Here is a 22446-nt window from a genome sequence, read left to right as displayed (position 1 = left end):
TATCCTGAATTTGGAAGCGCTGAACTCATAGACAGCTCAGGGCTGCACGCTTCCGGAACAACGTGCACAAGTAGAGAGCCTCTGTAGCATGTTCGATATTGAGTTTGCATTTGAGAACAGCCTAGGTGACTCCGCCCATGCGTGTATGTCGTAGCTGGTAGTATACATATGTATAACTCGATCTAGCCTCGAGACCAGACGCAGGGAAAGGGCAGTTCTATTCCAGAACTGGAAACGTGCCAAGAGGGCAAGTATGTAGAACCCACAAAGCGCTTCTAGCCGAAGAATGTTCTTCTGCACAACCTTTTCCCCATCCACGGATCACTCAATGTAATAAATAACATCCTCGGAAAAAGCCCACTCTCTGGCACCGTAGTAAGTAGCCATGTGGCCGATGCCGACCTCCCCGCCGGACGGATGTCGGACTTCCCCACATATTCCGTTCCCTCTACACCCCAATCGATGGGACAGTCGTTCGCGGTCATCATAGCCTCTTAAACGAACTCTCAGAATGTCCGCTCTCCGTCACGCCCTCCCCCGCTTTCCAGGCGTCTGGAAATCAGTTCGCAGTCGACAATCATGGACTTCCGTCCGTAATTTTTCAAGTTCCCCCGTTACTCGGGCAAGTTGGGGCTTTGTTGGCCTCGGCCAGATGGGTATACACGTTCGATCCTGCAGCCTTGAAAATTTCTTGACTGGCTGGCCACTGACCAATCGCCATATATGAGAAAAGGTTATCCAATGGCAAGGAATCTCCGAGCCAAGATACCCACAACAGACTCTATTACAATATACGATATCAATAAGTCCGCGACTGATCAGTTTGTGGAAGAGACAAAGAGTGCTGGGCCCGGGGCTAGCGTAACCATTGCAAGCAGCCTCCAAGATGTTTCTCGTGCCTCTGTAAGTTGAACGATATACCCATTCCCTGAATATAAATAGGACTAGATCCACCCCACAGTTCTCCGAAAAACGCTCCAAATGATGAACATATATTTTCCTTTTCTATATGTATGAATCTAAGTCAGATCCCGATCTCGGGATTTCTCCATGATTTCACAAGTTATACAATAGCCAATCCTCTGAAGCAGCTCTTTCGTGAAGAAGCTTATGCAGAACCCGCGCCATATCCCTCGTCGCATCACCTCCAAGGTGCTGAAACAGTTGCTAATGCACATTGATTCACAAGGATACAATTATCACTATGCTTCCTCAGCCTAAGCATGTACAGGCTGTGTACGGAGAATTCATTGCGGGGGGGCTAGATAAATCCAATCCCCAGCTTTTCATAGATTGCTCGACCATCGACGTGAAGACATCGTTGGAGGTCGGTTCATCAATTCGAGCTCTCGGACATGACTTCGTGGATGCTCCAGTATCCGGGGGGGTTGTTGGCGCCACAGCTGCAACTTTAACATTCATGCTTGGAGCTTCGGACTTGGCTTTGGGGAAGGTACAGTCCATACTGGAAAAAATGGGCAAGCGAGTTATTCATATGGGTGACCCCGGAACCGGCATCGTCGGCAAGCTGGCAAATAACTACCTGCTAGCCATGAACAATTTGGCCACAGCAGAGGCAATGAACTTCGGAATAAGGCTTGGATTGGATGCGAAAAAGCTAGCTAGTTTAATCAACTGCTCGACTGGCAAATGCTGGCCGAGTGAAGTGAATAATCCGGTTCCAGATGTTATCGAGGGTGCGCCTTCGAGCCGCGGTTATCAAGGTGGATTTGGAGTCAGCTTGATGGCGAAGGATCTCAAGTTGGCTATCGCTGCTGCGGACCTCGCTGGCGCAAAGCTCATCCTCGCAGAGCCTGCTCGGAAACTCTACGAAGATGCTGAGGCCCACGACGACTGCAAGGGAAAGGACTTTTCCGTAGTATACAAATACCTACAAGTAGCGGGGAATTGATTTTTTAGTTCAAATAATACATCTATCCAAACCAAAAGTCCAAAGCTTTGTGATCGGAGCATCGTGTAACAAACCATACTAAGTAGCATAGGGTTTAGTCTAGGTTTATAGATTTAAATTTTAATTTCAAGTTGGTTCTAGTTGGATTACTGTGCAATCTTGTCAGGTTACTAAAGTTAACTCATGAATCTTCATGTGTGCTGCAAAATTGTTGACCGCAGAACCCCTGCTCTTTTTTTTTTTTTTTTTCCCGTCCCTTTCCTTCCCTTTAAGTTGCTGGACTGCTCCTTATATATTCGTCACCTTAGCCTTCCTCCCCCATCATTCTTTGCACTTTTCCCTCATTGCTATCGAAAATCGGTTCTTTCCTACAGATACTTAGTTAAAACACCTTCGACTCTTTTTTTATTTTATTTGATTTTATTTGATTTTATTTGATTTTAACACCAGTAAGAATCAAGATACGGCCTGCCAATCGCTGAGTGAGTCCTTCCATCCAGTTCACCCGCTGCTATTCCTCCCTCACCTTGGGAAATGATTATATCACCTTATCTCAATCTATCAATCTGTCAATCCCCTGATGGCTTGGAATACATGATTGAACATTCCAGTGCCCTGACGAGACATCGGTATCGAATGATCCCATTGCAAGATTCTATACACGCCCGAATTTTTTTCTTCTTGGTTTAGTTGAAGCCAGTTCTAACAACCAGTTCTAGTCTAGACATGGGGGATGATGCATCGAAGCCATGTATCTGTATCAATCATGTTGCAGGACGGTATCTAGTCTACGATGTAAACGGTAATTAATAACATTCTCACGTACGATTGTTTTCTGGATCCCGAGCGTATATCTCCTTTTCCGCGCCAGCATGCCGTTCCCCTGTGCATCGTCTTCCGTGTGATGCTAACTTCCTACCCTCTCTTGTTTGCTATCTTGTAACAGATATCGCGTATTTAAGAATATCATGGCACATGTGCGGGACGCTCTTTGGAACACTACCTCAAGCACAGCAACAAAATATATTCCTTGGCTTACCACTAGAGCTCATGCGAGAAGAAGCAAGGCTCCTGGTTGACCAACGTGAGTTACAGTGGGGAAAAAAAAACATCATCTTGGATTGGATTGCCGGCTCTAATAGGTCTCTCAAAGGGGTCGCAACCATCGTCGAGGACTCGCTCGCCCATCGCGATGCTGTCAAAGCACTTAGCGAAACCGACAAAGCTGATATTCTCTCTCTAAAAATACAAGAGCAAGATAAGTTGATGCTGGCAAATCGAGAGGAGTCGATAAAACGAAAGGAGGCCGCTATCGAGAATGCGAAGGCGTCCGGGAAATGGAAAACAAAACCCGCAAGAGCTTCTGAGTCTTCCATTGACAAGTCAAAAGAAACACCACTTTTTGAAAGCACGTTAGACGCGATTGTCGACGGTGTTGGAGGCGAGGGTGGTCGCGAGGAGTTGGCTTCAACAGCCCAGCGAACCTCTGCAGACGACGGCAGTCAGCGTCAATACGTAATCCCCATGGCATCTTCGGCCATAGGCCTGCATTCTCTTAGACTCCCCAGGGAAGCCGAGAATATCCCTAGCCCGCCAGATGCCCGCTACCAGGTGTATAAGTATCTGCAAAGCCTCGGGTATTTTATGTCCCCTGGGCTGCGATTTGGCTGTCAGTTCGTCGCATACCCCGGAGACCCATTGAGATTCCACTCCCATTTTCTCGTGAAATCTTTGCAATGGGACGAGGAACTCTCGATGTTGGACCTTGTCGGCGGAGGTCGGTTGGGCACTGGCGTCAAGAAAGCCTGGATGATGGCAGGTCTTGAACAAAGAGACATAGAGGCTGACAGACCAGAGAGCCACGGTGTAAGGACGTTTTGCGTCGAATGGGCAGGCTTTGGATAAGCCATGAGGGTTATTATCACTATCCCGCTATACTATTGAACTAAAGTTTCATTTTAATCCACAATTTCAAAGCCACCTGCCCATGTCATGGTAACATTCAGACGCGAAATCTAGAATGCGCGGCAAAGTCGAAGGGCTGAGTCCCGTAGTGTTACTTCTGGCTAAAAAAAGATACTTCAGAATTACGAGCCTTCCTGTACACAATGAATCTTAATTAAACCCTGGTGGACCCGAATCCTAGCTGGGTGGAAGTGCAGATAATCGAATGCAGCCAAAATAATACTATATAATATCCCCTCAAGCTCATCGCATTGTATCAGGCGTACCTACTACGTACCTTGTACTTCCGTACTTATACTGACACGGTATACTTTTAAAGTATATACATGCGCCGCAGTTTTTTTTTTTTTTTTGTCATTTAACCGATTCTTTCGATAGGCCAGCTAGACGGTACCCGCTTGATTTTAAGCCCTCTCGGAAAAGAGCACACGCCTTGTATAGCTTCGGTCTGTACTTTGATCGACTAAATCGAAAAACTCAAATAATTCCTCCATCCACTATACATACATGGCGGCGCCCAAAGAAACCGTTTTAATCACCGGGTACGTACGTTGAATGCGACATTAGGAAATAGGAATTTAAAGCCGGAATAAGTCGTATGGCTCTCGCTATGCTGTGCGAGTCCAGCTGCATGATGAGATGAGATGAGATGCTGACCAGGCGCAGTGGTACCGGCTACATCGGGTCCTTCACATCCTTGGAACTTCTCGTCGCGGGGTACAATGTCGTTATCGTCGACAATCTTTATAACTCTTCAGAAGAGACTATCAATCGCATCGAACTAATATGCGGGATTCGCCCCGCCTTCCACAAGGTCGACGTCACAGATGCTGAAGCCTTGGAAATGGTCTTCAAATCCCACCCGGAGATATCCTCGGTCATCCATTTTGCGGCATTGAAGGTGAGCTCTCTATTCAGACGCCCTCATACCTACCCTATTTTTGTTGCACGTCTGGCTTATTGATTTGAAAATCTTTTACACGCAGTCCGTGGGAGAATCTACGGAAATACCAGCGGAATACTACCGGATCAATGTAGGCGGAACTGCGCAATTGTTGTCGGTGATGAAGAAGTATAATGTCAACAAGATCGTATTTTCTTCGTCGGCGACTGTCTACGGCGACGCTACAAAGTATCCTGATATGATCCCAATCCCGGAAACATGTCCGCTCGGCCCAACGAATCCATACGGCAGAACGAAATGGTTCAACGAAATGATTATTGAAGACCATGTCAAGGCGAACCCGGGTTCGGCTGCAGCCTTATTACGTTACTTCAACCCATGCGGTGCCCATCCTAGTGGGATATTGGGGGAGGATCCACAGGGAGTACCGTACAACCTGCTACCCCTCCTTGGTCAAGTCGCAGTCGGGAAAAGACCCAAGATCCAGGTGTACGGAACAGGTACGGAGTTCGATTGCAGTCAATCACAACTTTGGTCCTTGACATCGAGAGGACACCTTACGACAAATAACCGCTGATAGTGTTATTCTAGATTACGATTCACACGACGGGACGGCCATCAGGGATTACATACACGTGGTGGATTTAGCGCAAGGTCATATTGCCGCCCTCGAAAAGTTATACGATCCTTCTTTCAAGTGCTGCAAGGCGTGGAACCTGGGGTCCGGACGAGGTTCAACAGTATTCGATATTTTACGCGCATTTAGCAAAGCAGTTGGTCGGGAACTTCCATACGAATTAGCCCCACGGCGGGGTGGTGACGTCTTGGACCTCACAGCAAAACCGGATCTCGCCCGGAAAGAGTTGAACTGGTATACCAAAAAGACACTGGAGGAGGCCTGTGAAGATTTGTGGAGATGGGTAAAGAACAATCCATCCGGCTACAGGGAGGAGTATAAACAGGGACTGCTCGACGAGTGGAAGGCCAAAACCACCGTATGAGATTAGATGGAGAACTAATGGGTTGGCCGGGCGGTCATTATCAGGCCATCTGTATAGTGTATATCAAAATAAAAATAGAAGTCCGAAGTAGTCACTTGCACCTCTGATACCAATTGTTCTGAAACGTTTTAAACGCCCTCCTGCCAACAAGTGCCCCTTCTTTCGTTCTTCTTTTTCGATATCTTGACACACCGTCCGTAGCATGTAGCAGTGCAATGGCCGTGACGAGATGGGGGTTCGCGAGCGCATCTAGCCCAGGGCTGGGACACATATGCTTGTAAGTACTTACTTGAGTAATTGGCCTGGTGTTTCTGGCTGGTCCAGCCAGCAGCGGACCCACTTTGCCCCTCAGCTCAAGGAGCCAGCCAAGCTTGACCGTATTTGTGCGGGTTTACATACTTACATACATACTTTACTTTACTTTGGCTAAGAGTACTTAAGTAGGTACGTACTTACTTAAGTTTAAGCAGGTACTGTCCTGTACTGGACTGACTGACTGACTGACTTATATATATCCTGGTGCATAACACGTACACGACCTGACCTGGCCAACGTTACTTAAGTTAGCTCCCAACACTCCACGACCTGGCCACCTCCATTTCACCCATTTCCATTCAATTCAATTGCACCGGCCCAGCTATAACTCTCAGGGGAAACAAAGACGCTCCGTCGATAATTCGAACTACCACTGACATATCCTAGATCCAGATCTAGATTATATTATATTACCAGGCAAACATGGCTGACAAAGACGAGCTTGCCGCTGGCGAGACTGAGGGGTAAGCTTGACACTTACAGCTGTTCCCTTTACCAGCTCCACTACCTTACATCCCCCCCTCCCCTTCCCAAATCAATTCCCTTATCCTCATGCGGTTCTGCCTTGGAACCGAGTATCTTGTATACTCTTTCCTAGTTTCTGCATTGGCTACATTGTACCCCAGTCAGCTGTACGCCCACCGTGTAGCATTAACTGTAGTTCTAGAGCTTGCTGCGGATTCGATACCCCGTCCTAGCTCAACCCCCAGCTGCTAACCATGTCCCCATTACGTTTGTAGGTACAAGGTTGGAGAGAAGAAGACGATCGATGAATACAAGAACCTCGGTATGTTGAAAGTTCCCTGCACTGTATGTACTTGTTCGTTAGGAGTGCAAAACATACAGCTAGTCGGATATACCTCCAAATGCGCTTCTTGCAGGCACTGACAACCTTCAACCTACATAAAGATGCCGAGGATGAATCCCTCAACAAATGGAAGGCCTCGTTGGGTCTAGGGGCTGCTATTGGGGACCCAAATGATCCCCGAACCGTACGTATATAAATGAGATGCGCACGCGCACAATATGCAAACCTTGCTAGCCACATGTATCGGATACTGATATATATGCGTCACAATCATGTAGGTCGTCATCGAAAAGCTGTCCCTGAAGGTTGAAGGTCGTCCCGACATCGAGGTCGATTTCACCAAAACCGAACTCTCCGCTCTTAAATCCACCCCTTTCGTCGTAAAGGAAAAGGCCGAATATAGGATTTACATTCAATTCAGGGTCCAACATGATGTTATCAGCGGGTTGAAATATGTCCAGGTCGTTAAACGAAAGGGCATCCAGGTTGACAAGACGGAGGAGATGTTGGGATCGTATGGCCCAAACAACGAAAAGACGCCCTTCTATTCAAAAACTCGTATGGATAACTTGCCTGCCCCCCCTTGATGGACATTAGAGGAAGCTAATAATTTCTGGAATTATCAAAAGTCCCAATTGAGGTTGCGCCAGACGGACTCCTTGGTAGGTTTTCCCTCAATATACCAACTTTCCCTGCCTGATGGCAGGTCAATTTTCGGGATTCTAACTGGTTCATTTGTCCGACAGGCCGTGGCACCTACACTGCCAAATCTCGATTTACTGACGATGACAAAAAGATCCACCTGGAATTCGATTGGGTCATTGAGATCAAGAAGGACTGGTGATAAACGAGCCAAACCTCTGGTATCTAAATTCGTGCTTTATCCAAGGTGAAAAATAGCTTCGTCAACACGTAAAGGCAATTTGTGGAAAGCGATAGCTAGCTGGTGTCTTGAAATCTTCGCCTTTTTTTTTTTCCTTTCTCTCTCCCTCTCTAAGTTTTACGATGAAATGAGCAATGCATTGCTATACCTTTTAGCCTCTACTATTTTACGTTCCACTCTATCAACAAGTGTGCACCGCTGCAATAAATGGCTGTCAAATAGTGTAGGAACTCGATCAATTCCGAAGTCACATTTTACCGAACTCGCGGACCCCAATGCGCGAAACGAAAGGGGAAATGCCACGCTAGAAAAATGCGGTGAATGACAGTAGAGATGATGATGTTAAGGTTGAAAGAGAATTTTTTTAAACAAGTAAGGACAGGAGAATAAACACAGTAAATAGCCAGAAAGGGCAGAGCCAAATGCGAGGAAGGGGGAAATAAGAAGAAGAGCTTCGAATAGAGAGAGAGAGAGAGAGAGAGAAAAAAAAACCTCGATGGAAGAGCTGGTAGCAACACCGTGAGAAAAAATGAAACGAAGAAGAGGGACATTCACATGGACCGCAAAGTGATATGGCGATATACATTCTTAGGCGCGAAGAGGGAAAAGGGAAACCGAACAGGAGTTTGTTCTACACACAATGCTGCGCTGACGCGACGGATAACTGAAGGATTAAGATATAAAAAGGTATGTATGGTAAAATCGAAGAATGAGAAGAAACAAGAAAGAAGAAGAGGTGAAGTATTAAATCGTTAGAATTGCATCCGTACAGATTGACATATCTTCAAAGCATAACACACTTGCAGGCCGGGCTCGGGCCGTTCGGGTCGTCATTCCCGTTATCGCGGCTTCCGTCCTTGCCTTTATGGTCATCAGGGTTCTTGTTGTATCTTCTGATCTCGCGAACCAATTCATAGAAAGATTCGTCAACATTGATACGAGCCTTGGCGGATGTCTCCTTAAATGGGCAGCCGAAGGAATCAGCCAAACTTCGACCCTCTGTTGATTTCCCGATAATTTTGTTTTGTTAGTAATGATAGAAAAATAAAATAGAATAGAATAGAATAAATAAATAGAATAGAGTATTGTGACTTGCCTTGTGTGGATACCTGCCTTTCGGTTTCCAAATCGCACTTGTTTCCAACAACGACTAATGGGAAATAGTCCTTATCCTTGACCCTTAGGATTTGCTGCTGGAACTGGATAATTTCTTCAAAAGAGGTTCTGGAGGTGATGGAGTAGACCAAAAGGAAACCCTCTCCTGTCCTCATATATTGTTCTCTCATGGCGGAGTACTCCTCCTGACCGGCTGTATCTAAAACATCGAGGAGAGCGACTTCATCGTCGATAACGCATTGTTTTCGATAGGAATCTACGGAAAGGAAATGTTGGTCACGGGTTGCTTGGTAGTGAAGTGGTGAATAGGCGTGGTATCAAGGGGGGGAAAAAAATACCTTCAATAGTCGGATCATATTCGTCGACGAAATGCGATTGGATCAGTTGGATGGTCAGGCAAGATTTACCGACACCACCACCGCCGACGACGACGAGTTTGTATTCCCGAAGGAACTGTGCCTATACGGGATGAAAAACAACCGGTGTCAGCTGTGATATGTAGGTGAATTTTTTTTCGATCGCCAAAGCGCTAGGAGAGAGATAGTCGAGATTGAAACCCCCAGCGCGAAAGGATAGATGAGATATATATATTCGTCTTCAGATCGCTCGGGATAACAAGCCGGTTCTTTTAGTTGTCAAGCGATCCGTCCCAGTTCCGTCGTAGAAACTTTTTTTTTTCAATGCGACTAATCCCGCGATGAAGAGGGAGAAGAAAACAATGATGATGCATGATAATAATAATAATAAAATAGCGACCTGGTTCTATTCTCTTGGGCGGCTTTTTTTTTTTCGGCAGTGGCGCGCGAATTCGAAGGAAAGGGGAGAGAGAGAGAGATAAGGATTGCGATGATCGAGTCTGTTCTTACCTTAGACATGAGGGCGAGTGATTATAGGTAAGGATGATAAAATTATCGACGAGTTTCCCGCGTGCCTGTTTCCGAAGGTCGGCGAATAAGCTGGCTGTGAAGCAACAAAGAATAAAGAACAAAGGACGGAGAACGGAGAACAGAAGATGGAAGATGGAAGAGAAGATAAATAAACGAAACAAATCAATAAAAAATAAAGTAAAATAAAGTAAAGTAAATGGGACGGTTAGGTTAGATCAGGTCAAGGGGTGGGGCGGGGAAGGGAAGGGAAGGGAAGGGATGGGAGAGGAAAGAAGGATGGCGAGGCTCTCAAAGGGAGATATCCGAGCTGGGTGGTGTCTTTTGGAATCCGTTCCGTTCCTTTCAAGACATATGCAACATACGCAGATAGATAAGGGGACGAGACAGGAGAAAGAGAAATGTGTAGATACTTTTTTTAAAAAGTGTATAGATGATACACACGTATATAACGGGGTCCCAGGAATAAACTGCCGAAGGAGAGAAGAGAAAACGGAGGAAGAGAGGGGAGAAGAAGGGGAGGAGGAGGGGGGGGTTGTGGAAGAGTCGAAAGATTCGAGGTTGAAAGTTGAAAGGAGAGGTTAAGGGGGACGTACTTGGACAATTTCGCGTATTGGCAGATGCCTGTTTGTGATGATATTTCCTTTGGGGAATTAATTTGATTTGGTTTCGTTTGATTTTTTTTTGGAATCTCGGCTGGAAGTTGAGATATATATATATACTTCTACTGATACTTATACTTATACTTATACTTATAAGTATGCTTATACTATAAGTACTTGAGTAAAAAAAAAGAGGCGTAAGGGGAAATGGGAGAGGCGATGGTGGTGGTGGTGAGGAGGAGGATTTGGAAGGGATGGAAAGGAAGAAGAGCAGGAAGAGGAGCAGGAAGAGGAAGGAGAGGAAGATAAGAATAAGAATAAGAATAAGAATAAGAATAAGAATAAGAAGAAAAAAGAAAGATAAAGATAAAGAGGAGAAGAAGAAGAACAAGAAGAATAAGAAGAAGGAAAGTTCACGAGATCGATGTTGGAGCGGGATAAAAAAAGAAGGGCTGGGCTGGGTTGGGTTGGTTGATATTCTTCTTCTTCTTCTTCTTCTTCTTCTTACTTAACTGAACTCAACCTCTACTCCATCTTCTCTATCAAGCACTCCATCTACTTTACTCATATTCATCCATCCATCCATCCATTCACTCATCCATTTCACTCATTCACTCGTCCATTTCACTCATTCATTCACTCATCATTCACTCACTCTCTCATCCGTTCATTCACATACACTTGTACGCGGGAAGAAACAAAACAGAGAATGGCAAAAAAGAGAAAGATAAAGAGGCGGTGGAGACTTCTCCGGCTTGCTGTTGGCCAGACCCAGGCGACTTTGAACTAAACGACCAAACCGAGCGGGCTTCCCGACACGACGCGGACAGTAAACCGACTGGAACTGCTTAGCGGAGCTTAACAGGAAGGGCCAGTCGATTGATCTTATTGATCTTCTTGCATTGTTCGTCTGGTCTCGGACACTACTTCTGCTGCTAAACGTCTCGCGACGGACGCTCTTGCATATTATTTACTATTTTGCAACTAACCACCGCCAGGATCTAGATTTGATTTGATTCTTTAGACTTTCAGGATATTAAAAATAATTTTTATAAATTATAAAGAGGAAAAGAGGAAAAGAGGAAAAGGAAAGACGGCCTCGAAAGCGGAGCCTGGAGCAGTCCGGGAAACCAAACCCGACTCCAACTGGTAAGTATACCACCCGTCCGCACGCCTCGAGCGCTGCCAGATGGAGATAAACTCCATTGCATTGGGCCCGTCTAAAAATAAAATAGAAAAATAAAATAAAATAAAATAAAATAAATTCATAAAATATAAAATAAATTCATAAAATAAATTCATAAAATCCAGCTTAGTGTGTTTTTCCGGTAGATGCAATGCAATCTTCTCCAAATGGCGTGCATCTGAAACGTTTTCAGAAGGCTGCATCTATAATATACTTACTTACTTACTTACTCACATACACAAAGTACTTAAGTAAGTAATTATGAAATATCATCACCTAATATCCAATACTAGGAGGGGGGTTTGTTTTGTTTCTATTGATGTTTTCTCATCGATCGATCGTATATATAAAACAATCTATACACCTTCTACCGCCTCGTCACTCTCGCTGTCGTCTTCACCCTCCACGCTAACCCTCACCCCCTCCAACTGCTTTGAAACCTCTTCCACTAAGCCCTCTATATACTCTCGATCTCTCCCCACTAACGTCACCGTATTCCTCGGCTTCCCCCACCGTGGATAACTCCCCACCTTTACCCCACGCTCCTGGACCTTTTCCTGTAGCGATGTGAGATAATCCGCCATCTGTGACTCCGGCTGCGGGGTACTGATCATCAATCGAAATATATTCCGGCTGGATGCCTCAATCCGTGGAACCAGCTCTTTCTCCAGTCCCGTCAACATCTGTTGGAAAAGCAATGGGATCCCGGGAAGGATGTGAACGTTATCATTCACAATCGCAATAGGCACCCATAACTCGTCAGAAGGGAAATATGCTCGACATCCTGCACCCGTTGGCAACGTTGCCATCCGTAATTTTGCCGTCAATCTATTGGACGGGGTGTCCCAGTCGAATGTTGCCTCGTTTCTTTTGGATTTCCAAAGTTTTCTCATCCTCTGGCGGGTTTCATCGTGTATTTCCAATGGGACGTTGAACCTATATGTACATCCCCTTATGTTAGACGTGTGCATATATATATAATGCATGTAGCGCAAGGGATAGGCGGCTTTCACATACGCCTTTGCAATGCTTGGATAGGTCACATCATCGTGACTGACGAATATATATTATTGTAAGATTAGCACCATACACACACACACATACACACACACATATTTATATATATACTTAGTAGATATATATGTGTGTGGACCTACATATCCGATCGGACCTGTAAGCTTAAGTTTAGGGGCCTGTGTCGTGACATACGTTGGACCAATTCCCCCACTGGTTACCACGAAATCGTACTTGTCGGACATTCGCCTGACAGCCTCGATAATATCCGCCTCATCGTCCGGTATCACCTCCACCCGTTTGAGATCGAGCCCGAGAGAGAAGCAGTATTTCGCGAAGAAGGGACTGTTTGTGTCTACGATCTGAGAATATGCGTAAAAAACATAAAAGAGACACCCTTGTCAGTCCGATGCTCATTTCATGTCCATGGCCATTTCCGGCACCGCACTGATCATGCAAGGATGGAGCGACAATGGGAGCACCTTTCCATTGAGGACTTCATCTCCAATAACCAGACAGGCAGCCGTCTGAATCATCCGGACGGGAGCGGATGGAGACATATTTCGGCTAGGGAGACGATATAAAACCGGCTTCGAGAACAGAAGGGCAGATCCGGAAGAGCTCGAGTGCAGATATTGCGGGATTCGTGCACGTATGGAGAAACTTAGCATCGGGTGAATGGGATTTATATATACCTGGCTGGAATGTATATATGAGAGGGTCGCATGTGTTCGTGATTCGTTTAACCAGCTTCGGTCTGATCGATCGATAATTTTCTCCCCGGTACTAGTACTTCCTTATATACTTAAATGCTTAAGTACTTAAGTACTTACTTACTTCTTCCTTGAAGGTAAGTACTTACATACTGTACAGGTGTGGCGGTGGATGTCGGGGCTGGTATGTATAAGCCACAGTTCCGTGAGCTTATCCTCCTTCGGTTAGGTATTAAGATTAAGTCAGTACCTAATCAGTCAGTTGGTCAGCTCTGCACTGTCACTATTATCTGCTGCCGCTCTCCGAGCTACTTCAAGGTTTCATATCGGTCTCGACATCATCTCCCGCCAGTCCATGTTCACTTCCATCTCCTCTTTGCTGTTGATATAATATAGCGTCTATCTATAGACTTCTCGGAACTACTTATGGTATATCTTTTTTTTCTGTTGGCTGAAGTTTAAGCACCTGATTCCAATTCCAGATTTTCTTCTCCTGTTTCTCTGCATAGCATAGTCTAACCACCCCACCCGTCCCCTCTCTCTCTCTACGTCCCCAGGCGTCCGAATCCCGACTTTACGTTTTCAGTGAGGAAACGAAGAAACAACTACGGAAGTTTAGACTTTCGACATCTCGAGCAACCACACCCCAGGCTCGCATCTGTACGTAGCTTTTACCTCCCCGTCCCTCCCGCTCGCCAATGCTACGGAATGCGGGGAATGTTTTTCTTTTTTGTTTGGCTAATCGGGTATTGCCTTTAGATTTAATCGATAGGAAGTCACTGGAAATCAGAGAGGCTGACGAGGAGGTGTATACGACCTTGGAAGATATCGCAGATGCCTTACCAGAGAATACGCCAAGATATGTAGTTCTGAGCCATCCGGTGACATTGGTAGGTGGTTTCCTCTTTCCATCTGTCTAGTCTTCCTTGCTTGGCTGATAACCACCTGCCCAGAAATCCGGGCGGTTTTCCACACCGTATGTGCTTCTGTATTATATGCCCGAGAATTCAAACAATGAACTACGAATGTTGTATGCTGGTGCCAAGGAGCTCATGCGAAACACCGCCGAAGTCGGCAAGGTTATGGAAGTTCAGGATGAGGACGGTGTGATAGCGATTAGGGATGCGCTGGTAGATGCATAGGTACCGAAGAAGGCTTCAGGCGAATATTTGTATTTTGGTTGGTACAAACTTTGTTTTATGAATCCATAAGTAGTACTCAAGTACCTAAGTACCTGTCTCGCATACTTTTACACATGTGGAATCCATATGGCGTTTCGCTGGAACGCAAGCACGGCATATGTAAGGTAGCTCGTTTTCCCGAGGTAGCACTCCGCATTTCCGCCCGTAACTTGTTCCCGTTATTTTGGTAGTTTATGCAAGAGGGTATGTTGGAAGTGCAGCAGTCGTTGTAGTAGCAATGGGTTTTGGATGGCTCCTGCGGTTAAATAAGTCACAACAGCGAGAGGGTTAAACGTTATAAACGCGCGTGGGAGAAAATGGTGGTTTACATCAGAGTACCGAAACGTTAACCTTTCCACAATGCTTTTCTTTCCTTCTATCTTTCCTTTTCTCTCTTTTCTCTCTTTTTTCTTTTCTTTTTCCCCCTTCCCTCGTTGATTCATGGAGTGTACATGGTACATTGAGCTCTGGAAATTTATATGGGGGGATAATTGACTCTTTCCAGTCAGGTCATGCTCGGACGAGGGAAGTATGTACTGGTACAAGATGAAAGGATGGGAAAAAGCACATGCGGAGGTGGATTGGATTCAAGGAAGGCAAGTTGTCTCGTCAAAAAGCAGGCGACAAGGGTCGGCAGTAGCGCCGCTGGGGAAGTCGGGTTCTTGATCCATTTGTCGAAAGCAAATCAAACAGGTGGGGTGGTTCCAAGTTTGCCCTTGAATTCTCCCAGCTGGAAAACGGGCCTGCCCGGGAGCCTGTTTGGCGGGATAAAAAGTTGACAGCGCAGAGGCGGAGATGTGCACATCGGCCGGTGGGATCGTAGGAGGTATGATCCCTGTAGTTTTTTTTTTTTTTTTGGGGGGGGGTTCGTACCTACCGAGGAAACGTACAGAGTAGTTTCTACTAACTTAAGCATGTGTATCTGTGTTCATGTAGCACAGTAAGTATGTACAATATTAGTAGATAGTTGCCGAAGTATGAATGACGGGATTAATATGGAACCATCAGATTCGATTCGAAAGCAGGAGGTCGTATTGACAAGGTTGGGGTCGGGTGGAGGTGACATGATTTACCGTCGGAGAGCCCTTGGCCGCCATGCAATGCATGATTGTCAGTGTGGAAGGGACACACGAGGATTAACTATAAGTCAATCATCCTCATGGCGTGGGCGTGTAATTGTCATGTAATGTAATGTAAGGAAGCAAAATGCAGACCCAGGTTTGTGGGCCACTTCGTTTGGCCCCCCCAATCCGCGTGGCCATTGATCAATCGAACCCCTGCCCTTTGTCGGCCAAAGCGGCTATTCGATGGAGGCCTTCCTCCCCTTTCCGCTCCACAGTACCGATACATACATACATACAGACATCCATACATGGATGTACTGTGTACATTGGTGCGAGGTTCTGTATGAATGTAGTATGTGGTGTGTTCTTTTGCATTCGCCGGGAGGCGGTTTGCTGCATGGTTTCTTGCTCTTGTCTCGTTTTGCTGCAGCGTTGGTGTTCTCCACCTTCCGCTGGCTCTGGCTTCCTGGGTCTTGGGATCTTGCTTTGGCTGGGGGTGTCTTGCCTTGCCTTGCCTTGTCCTGTCCTGACCTGCACTTGTCTCTGTTGGAATTTGGATTGATTGGGACAAGTTGAGAGCAGAGTTATTAAGAAGAGCGAGAGAGGTTCCGAGAGTGCTTGTCCCCTCTTATATGTCAGAAGAGGAGGAGGAAGAGGAAGCAAGCAAGTAGAAATAGTTATGTAACTGGGAAGTCGGTTGGTACTTACTTACTTCTCAATAGCTGACTTAAGTACTTGGTGATCAAAATTGAGGTCAAAGTCAAAGTCAAAGTCAAAGTCAAAGTCAAAGTCAAGGTTGAGGTTTGAGGTTTGAGGTTTGAGGTTTGAGGTTTGATGGTTGATGGTTGATGGTTGATGGTTGATGGTTGTTGATGGTTGTTGATGGTTGATGGTTGTGAGGGTCTTCCTCTCTTCCTTCCTTCTTCCTTCCTTCCTTCCCTTCCCTTCAATACCAATACGCACTAAGGAAAAAAACTAAGACTTTCCCATCTTCAATGTCAAAAGTCAAAAGTCAAAGTTAACGTCAACAACCATCTTGACTTTGATTCCGGTCCCGAAACTGTGGTTTACCACTGTCGCTAGTTCTCTTTTTGTATTTTTTTAGTTTTTTTTTTCAAAAAAAGAGGTCAGTTGGGGTAGTTTCCTTTAACTACTAAGGAACCTTCCCTTCCCTTTCCCTTCCCTCCCCTTCTCCCTTTCCCCCCTCTAAATACGTACTATCTTTCCAACCTCTTCTCCATAAAACTGTCCTGTGAGGTATCTTGTACATGTATTGTATCATACTAGACCATCATCACCATCATCACCATCACCACCATCATCGCAATATCTAACACTAACCTTTACAATTCCCCTGTCTTTGTCATCTCTCTTTGCCCTTTCCGTCGGTTCCAAAAAAACTCTCACACACCATCCAACCAACCAACCCCCCTTTGCTTCTCCCATCAAAAGAAATAAAGCTAACCACCCAACGACCCGACCGTCTGGGACGGACAACAGGCAGACAGACAGACAGACATTCACACATCCATACCCACATCCATCCATCCCCTCAGATGTACGGACGGACAGGCCGATAGATAGGAATAACCCTCTCCTGCTTCTTTTTATTTTTTTCATTTCATTTTATTTATTTTATTTACTTTAAAATATATTTTTGTCCTCTTGGTTTCAAATTGCTTTCGACCTACCGGATCCAAGGACCTGGGTTGTCGTGTCCATTCATCAGATCTGCCCTTGCTGGTTCCCAACTGCTTGGTTCTCCCTAACCTGGATGCGATCGATATTTTGAACATTTCGACAGATACAATTACTCTGATACACAACAACCTAGATCTCCATTAATACCGTACCGAAGGTTTCAAATTCCCGACAACTAAATACCCCCCGCCGTATTCTCGTGACCGACCGACACTAGACCTTCGGAATCCATCAAACATGTCGACTTCACAACCTCCCACTGGCGGCCCTCCCGTCGAGAAGGATAAATCGAAAAGGCGCAGCATTCAGCGCTTTGTCTCGAAATTTGTAAAACCCTCCAAAGGAAAGAAACACGAGCCGACTGAAACCACACCGGCCACCGAATCCTCGTACGTCTAACCAAAATGTAGAAAGAAAAAGGAAAAAAAGAAAAAAAAACTTGCGACATGCAAGGGAAAATCGAAGCGTTGTGAAAACTGACATTGATACTTCCTCTGTCTTAGGTCTGCTAGTGCACCCGGTCCTTCTACCTCTGCTCCGGTTGCAGAGAAGACACCAGCCACGAAAACAACCGATACTGTTCCTCAATCATCGATCAAACCAAACGTAGAGCCCACTATCAAGCTGGAAGAACCGTCGAAAACAATACCGGAAGCTACTACATCTACGGTTGAGTCCCCGAAAACAAAACCCGCGCTGTCGCTCGGTGCCCGGCAACTGGCTGAAAAGCATGGTATTGAGATTCCGGAAGATTGGCCTTACGCCGCACGGCCTCCCGCTGGTGAAAGGGTCGAAAAGCCGATCCGTATGCGTGTTAGACGTTATTGCCATGTCTGTCAAACTGCCTTTGGGAGCGAGAAGACTTGTCCGAGTTGTGCCCATAAGAGATGTGTAGAGTGCCCGCGTTCACCACCGTATGTTCCCTCCGCTATCCCAAGACTATGACAGGTTTCCAACTAAATCGATCTCAACAGTTCCAAAACGGACAAGAAGAAGACAAAGACACAGCCAAAGGAGTTCGACCCTTATGAAGGACTCACAATGCCAAGCAAAACGGGAGGCCAGCCATTGGTATATCGCAAGATCCGTCAACGTGTGCATTGGAAATGTCACAAGTGCGAATCCGACTTTGCTGGCCAGAAAACATGTCCGAAGTGTACCCACAATCGTTGCAAGAAGTGCCATAGAGAACCGTATGCTCTTCCGCTTATAGTCATTATACCTCCTTTTTGGCTGGTCGGTGGCGGCTAATATAAACGTGGGATGTAGGAACCGGAAGCCAACACCTGTTGAAGAAATCAAACGAAAGAAGCCTCTCAAATGGACGTGCTCAGAGTGCAGTGCGAGCGCTAATATCACTAAAGCGTGTGCAAGCTGTAGCCATCCTCGGTGTGTAGACTGCGTTCGAGAAGTGTAAGTTGGATTGCTTGATCTGGCCTTGACTACTTATTAAAAAGGTAGTTAACTCACTCGCTGACTGAATTTTACTGGTAATAGCCCCAAGAAGAAGAAGAAGAAGGCTGTTCTTCCTCCGGACTTCGCTTCTGGATCGGATACGGCTGCCGGACAATCTGACATTGAAAAAGTCAGTAGTGCCCTCGCGGCCACTACCATCTCCTAACAAGCCGTACAAAACCGTTTCACCGAATACCCGACTCTCCACTTATGCTTTTTGCTCATCGCACTTTAAGCAACATGATCGTATTGCACTCCTCAAACCGAGGGGGGTGCTCCCCGATGTCTAATTTTAGCTTTTCCCTTCCCCCCTTCTTTTTTTTCCGCTCCCTCCCTTCTCACCCCCTTTTGAATTTTTCTGATGACAATTGCTTCAACTCTTTCTATCCTCTTTCCATTTTAACAGCGTTAACGATTAAATAATCTCATGAATCGTAGAGTTATGATTGTGGTTGGATGATTTGCGCTTGTTGGTTCTTTCGGTCTGGCTTCTGGTTCGAATACAATCTTCAGCGGGCTCACCCTACGATTTGCTTTTACAAAAATTGATCTTGTCGCTGACACTTTATTCTGCAGCTTTTGTTATCCGTTTCCTTCGTCCATTACATTCCCCCTTGCGTTTTATATAGCATGTTTTTTTTTTTTTTTTTTTTGTTGGTTTCTCTTTTCATTTCATTTTCATTTCGGGTTTAATATCGCTTCGAGCCTCTTTCATCAGAACATAGTAACGACTCCGCCGGTCCTCCAGGTTGACCTTCCGTGATTTTCTCAAGTAGAGTGTCTCTAGGAGATATCGATACTGAAAATCAATGTGTTTTTTGTAGGGATATAGCGCGGAGTCATCTAGTTTTTCGTTTCGTCATATACTTCCATATAATCCCTCCCCCCCCCCCCAACGTTTGTTATATATAAACATCGTATCGTTCCTTGGTCTCTCCTTTCTAGCTTTTCCTTTGACACCTTTTATATTCCCAATCCGCCTCTTCCTTTACCCTGATACCTCCTCTCCTTTAGAATTAACACTGCCAAAAGCAATCTTGTCAAACCTTTAACTCTAGCAAGGGATATATGAATCCATCAAATCAAATTATATACCTACTGTATAAAGTATTCACATCTATCATCCCGGTAAAATATTAATATATAGACGAATAAAAGTAAACAAAAATAAAAATAAAATAAAATAAAAATAAAAATAAAAATAAAAATAAAAATAAAAATAAAAATAAGAATAAATTGCCCTCCCGCGAGGCCATGTTGAGTGTCACGCTCGAGGACAGGGTGATGCATGATGGTTGAGACTTATGTAAGCGGGCCAGCGTCGTCATCTTGAGGCGGGCCTTCTCGCCCACACTCAACCTCAATTTCACTGCCTTCCACCGACAGCCGGTCCCTAAAAACTCGACAATAGTAGAGCGGTAGAGCAAATTATTTCTTCGCCAGGACATCTTCATAGCATATTAGAGGTCGAAAATGTGCTCTTCCGACTGTTTTCTCGCGGTTCTCGCTGTCTTGTTTCCTCCCATCGCTGGTGAGTACTTGCCTATCCGCTGACATCTTTCTCCTCCGCATCCCTTCCAGGCTAACCAAGCGTCTCTACAACATAGTTTGGGTCAAGCGCGGAGTCTGCTCCGCCGATAGCATCATAAACATCGCTCTGCTATGCCTTGGATACCTTCCAGGCCTTCTTCATGCCTGGTACATAATCGCGAAATACCCTGATCCGTATAGCTACAGTTACGAGCCGATCGAAGGAGGTAACCAGCGAGTATACTACTATACCGCAACCTACCCATCTGTCGCTGCACATACTCAACCTTCGTACGCACCGCAGCAGCAAGGCTGCCATCATCATCACCAACAGGGTCACCGCCCACAGAGTCCAAGATCCCAGACAAGGCCTCAAACCTATGGAACCACTGCCACCGCCACCACAACTACAACCGCTGCCGCTTCAGTATCATCGCCACCTCGTCCCGTAGCCGAAACCACAGTTGCCGATACCCATAAGCCGGCAATACAATCCCAAGATAACCTTCCAGTTGCTAATGGCATGGACCATGGCGAGGGATCCTCTGCTGGGCCCTCTCAACCACCACCTAGTTATAGCGATGTGGTTAAAGGCGATTACAAAATCCAGACAGCTTGATAACCATTCTAGAGCACCTCTTCTGGGTGGAATATATCTCATAGGCCACAAGAACTCTGTCGGAGCTACGGCTCCCTACTACCATTCTGCATAGCATTTTTCAAGTTCCCTTTACCTTAATATCCGGGATGACATGGTTTCTTATGCATAATTTCTTTATCTCGGGTTCTAGCACTCTCGGCCTTGTTTCTTCTCCCTTCTCTCCCCTTTCCGATATCTCTGTTTTTTGGGTGTTTTTTTTTTTTTTTTCAATTGATAGTCTTTCTTGCTTTCTTTCAAAGCCGCACCAGCCCGTAAACAAGGACTTCCACCGCTTTCACAGACAATTATACAAAATAAATATACATACATACTATTAAGTAGGCAGCTCGTATCGCACGGATGTGCACCTACCATAGGTAGGAAAGGGAGTAAAAGGCACTGTAAAAAGACTAAAAGGCACTCCTATGCCTCTTCCTCCTTCTCCAAGAAACTAGAATCGACGGTAAGCCTCCGTTCGAATTTATTCCACCACGATTGAAACTCTCTCATGGGGACCACCTCAGATCCCGGTGGGCCAGAACTAAAGGATCCCAGATAATTAAACGCATTTTTCATTATTCTTCTTGCTAGTGTTAAAGTCGCGGCGCTGTCTCTGCTCGCTAGGGCATTCGAGTCCGAAGTACCATCCCTAGGGACGATTGTAGCTCCATATGATGTAAGGGTCGCCGAAGCAGATAGCCCGGATAGGTGAACAGGAAGCATCATGAGCTTTTGCTGGGCCTGCCCTATCGGTTCTATCGATATACCGAGTTGAGCTGTTATGTTTTCTGCTCCGGTAGGATAAAACCCGTTCTCATCGGCCATAGCGTCCGAGGTACTAGTACCTGCTGCTGTTGCCGTTCCGCTAGGTATAGTTTGAGGGCCACTTTTCAGCCGGAATATTGCGGATTGCTTCTCCATCGACAATCCGCCGAGGAGTTGAAATGGTTTACCGGGCCATTGGAAATAGACGGTAGCCGCATAACCAGGCGGTAGCTGGGTGTCTGGAAGGAGAAAGACGACAATGTGGTTGATGGTCTGTGCTGAGGGAAGCACAAAGAGAAATTCGGTTTGAGAAACGGCCTGGAGGTTTGTCTGCACTGATAGGAGGGAATAAATGATTTCAGTCAGCCTTTCTCTTTTCTATTTTTCTAGCTTTCTCTCTGCTTCTTCTCTCAATCCTCGTCCCCGTCCTCCTTTTTCCCCATCTTTCTTCCCCTTCTTCATTTTATTTTTTGTAGGTACCGTTTGGGGGGGGGGATTAGAGATGGTGATGCGTGCTCACAACTAGCTCGGGATTATCGGGTAGGTGCCCAAACCTTGTCGCCCTGCGCAAATACACCCGAACATGATGGCGGGCCCGCTGGAGGCTGTTTCGTCGGAGGCAGTGGAAACAGTTTTATGGCCTAAGGCTTGCAGCAGCAGCGGTAGAGCATGGGCGTTCTTGCTTGTGCAGCTTGGAGATGTTAGATTTCGTCACAGGCATTTAGCTCGCTTTTAGTACTAGGATCTTGGCACGTGTACATGATCTATATATGGGTATTATCGACCGATATGGACTAAATAGGTACT

General features: G+C 45.8%; 10 protein-coding genes across 10 annotated transcripts; 7 read left to right on the top strand and 3 right to left on the bottom strand.

The window, feature by feature from the left end:
* Window positions 1-511: 511 nt before the first annotated feature.
* AOL_s00006g44 (uncharacterized protein) lies at window positions 512-1912 on the top strand (the record flags this gene model as incomplete). The annotated part of the gene is made up of 3 exons (XM_011119353.1): window positions 512-656; window positions 734-903; window positions 1190-1912. The coding sequence occupies 3 exons, from the start codon at window positions 512-514 to the stop codon at window positions 1910-1912; spliced, it is 1038 nt and encodes a 345-aa protein (XP_011117655.1).
* Window positions 1913-2887: 975 nt separating this feature from the next.
* Window positions 2888-3817, top strand: AOL_s00006g43 (uncharacterized protein; the record flags this gene model as incomplete). The annotated part of the gene is made up of 1 exon (XM_011119352.1): window positions 2888-3817. One exon carries the CDS (start codon window positions 2888-2890, stop codon window positions 3815-3817), a length of 930 nt encoding a protein of 309 aa, XP_011117654.1.
* A 567-nt stretch (window positions 3818-4384) lies between these two features.
* On the top strand, window positions 4385-5782 carry AOL_s00006g42 (uncharacterized protein; the record flags this gene model as incomplete). The annotated part of the gene is made up of 4 exons (XM_011119351.1): window positions 4385-4419; window positions 4544-4778; window positions 4864-5281; window positions 5373-5782. The coding sequence occupies 4 exons, from the start codon at window positions 4385-4387 to the stop codon at window positions 5780-5782; spliced, it is 1098 nt and encodes a 365-aa protein (XP_011117653.1).
* A 738-nt stretch (window positions 5783-6520) lies between these two features.
* On the top strand, window positions 6521-7749 carry AOL_s00006g41 (uncharacterized protein; the record flags this gene model as incomplete). The annotated part of the gene is made up of 6 exons (XM_011119350.1): window positions 6521-6561; window positions 6838-6884; window positions 7007-7089; window positions 7184-7463; window positions 7535-7567; window positions 7652-7749. The coding sequence occupies 6 exons, from the start codon at window positions 6521-6523 to the stop codon at window positions 7747-7749; spliced, it is 582 nt and encodes a 193-aa protein (XP_011117652.1).
* An 823-nt stretch (window positions 7750-8572) lies between these two features.
* Window positions 8573-9779, bottom strand: AOL_s00006g40 (uncharacterized protein; the record flags this gene model as incomplete). Its single annotated transcript, XM_011119349.1, has 4 exons — window positions 8573-8787; window positions 8885-9160; window positions 9243-9363; window positions 9771-9779. The coding sequence occupies 4 exons, from the start codon at window positions 9777-9779 to the stop codon at window positions 8573-8575; spliced, it is 621 nt and encodes a 206-aa protein (XP_011117651.1).
* A 2153-nt stretch (window positions 9780-11932) lies between these two features.
* Window positions 11933-13150, bottom strand: AOL_s00006g39 (uncharacterized protein; the record flags this gene model as incomplete). Its single annotated transcript, XM_011119348.1, has 4 exons — window positions 11933-12512; window positions 12594-12629; window positions 12786-12952; window positions 13073-13150. 4 exons carry the CDS (start codon window positions 13148-13150, stop codon window positions 11933-11935), a joined length of 861 nt encoding a protein of 286 aa, XP_011117650.1.
* Window positions 13151-14001: 851 nt separating this feature from the next.
* Window positions 14002-14445, top strand: AOL_s00006g38 (uncharacterized protein; the record flags this gene model as incomplete). Its single annotated transcript, XM_011119347.1, has 2 exons — window positions 14002-14193; window positions 14257-14445. 2 exons carry the CDS (start codon window positions 14002-14004, stop codon window positions 14443-14445), a joined length of 381 nt encoding a protein of 126 aa, XP_011117649.1.
* Window positions 14446-17486: 3041 nt separating this feature from the next.
* Window positions 17487-18870, top strand: AOL_s00006g37 (uncharacterized protein; the record flags this gene model as incomplete). The annotated part of the gene is made up of 5 exons (XM_011119346.1): window positions 17487-17638; window positions 17753-18163; window positions 18224-18442; window positions 18519-18662; window positions 18747-18870. The coding sequence occupies 5 exons, from the start codon at window positions 17487-17489 to the stop codon at window positions 18868-18870; spliced, it is 1050 nt and encodes a 349-aa protein (XP_011117648.1).
* A 1307-nt stretch (window positions 18871-20177) lies between these two features.
* Window positions 20178-20853, top strand: AOL_s00006g36 (uncharacterized protein; the record flags this gene model as incomplete). Its single annotated transcript, XM_011119345.1, has 2 exons — window positions 20178-20235; window positions 20312-20853. The coding sequence occupies 2 exons, from the start codon at window positions 20178-20180 to the stop codon at window positions 20851-20853; spliced, it is 600 nt and encodes a 199-aa protein (XP_011117647.1).
* A 444-nt stretch (window positions 20854-21297) lies between these two features.
* Window positions 21298-22224, bottom strand: AOL_s00006g35 (uncharacterized protein; the record flags this gene model as incomplete). The annotated part of the gene is made up of 2 exons (XM_011119344.1): window positions 21298-21974; window positions 22194-22224. 2 exons carry the CDS (start codon window positions 22222-22224, stop codon window positions 21298-21300), a joined length of 708 nt encoding a protein of 235 aa, XP_011117646.1.
* Window positions 22225-22446: the final 222 nt, after the last annotated feature.

This window comes from Orbilia oligospora (assembly GCF_000225545.1).
Source record: "Orbilia oligospora ATCC 24927 unplaced genomic scaffold scaffold00006, whole genome shotgun sequence".
Classification (NCBI taxonomy): Eukaryota; Fungi; Ascomycota; class Orbiliomycetes; order Orbiliales; family Orbiliaceae; genus Orbilia; species Orbilia oligospora.
The sequence above is the reverse complement of the archived record's forward strand: the minus strand, read 5'-3'. Positions and strand labels throughout refer to the sequence as shown.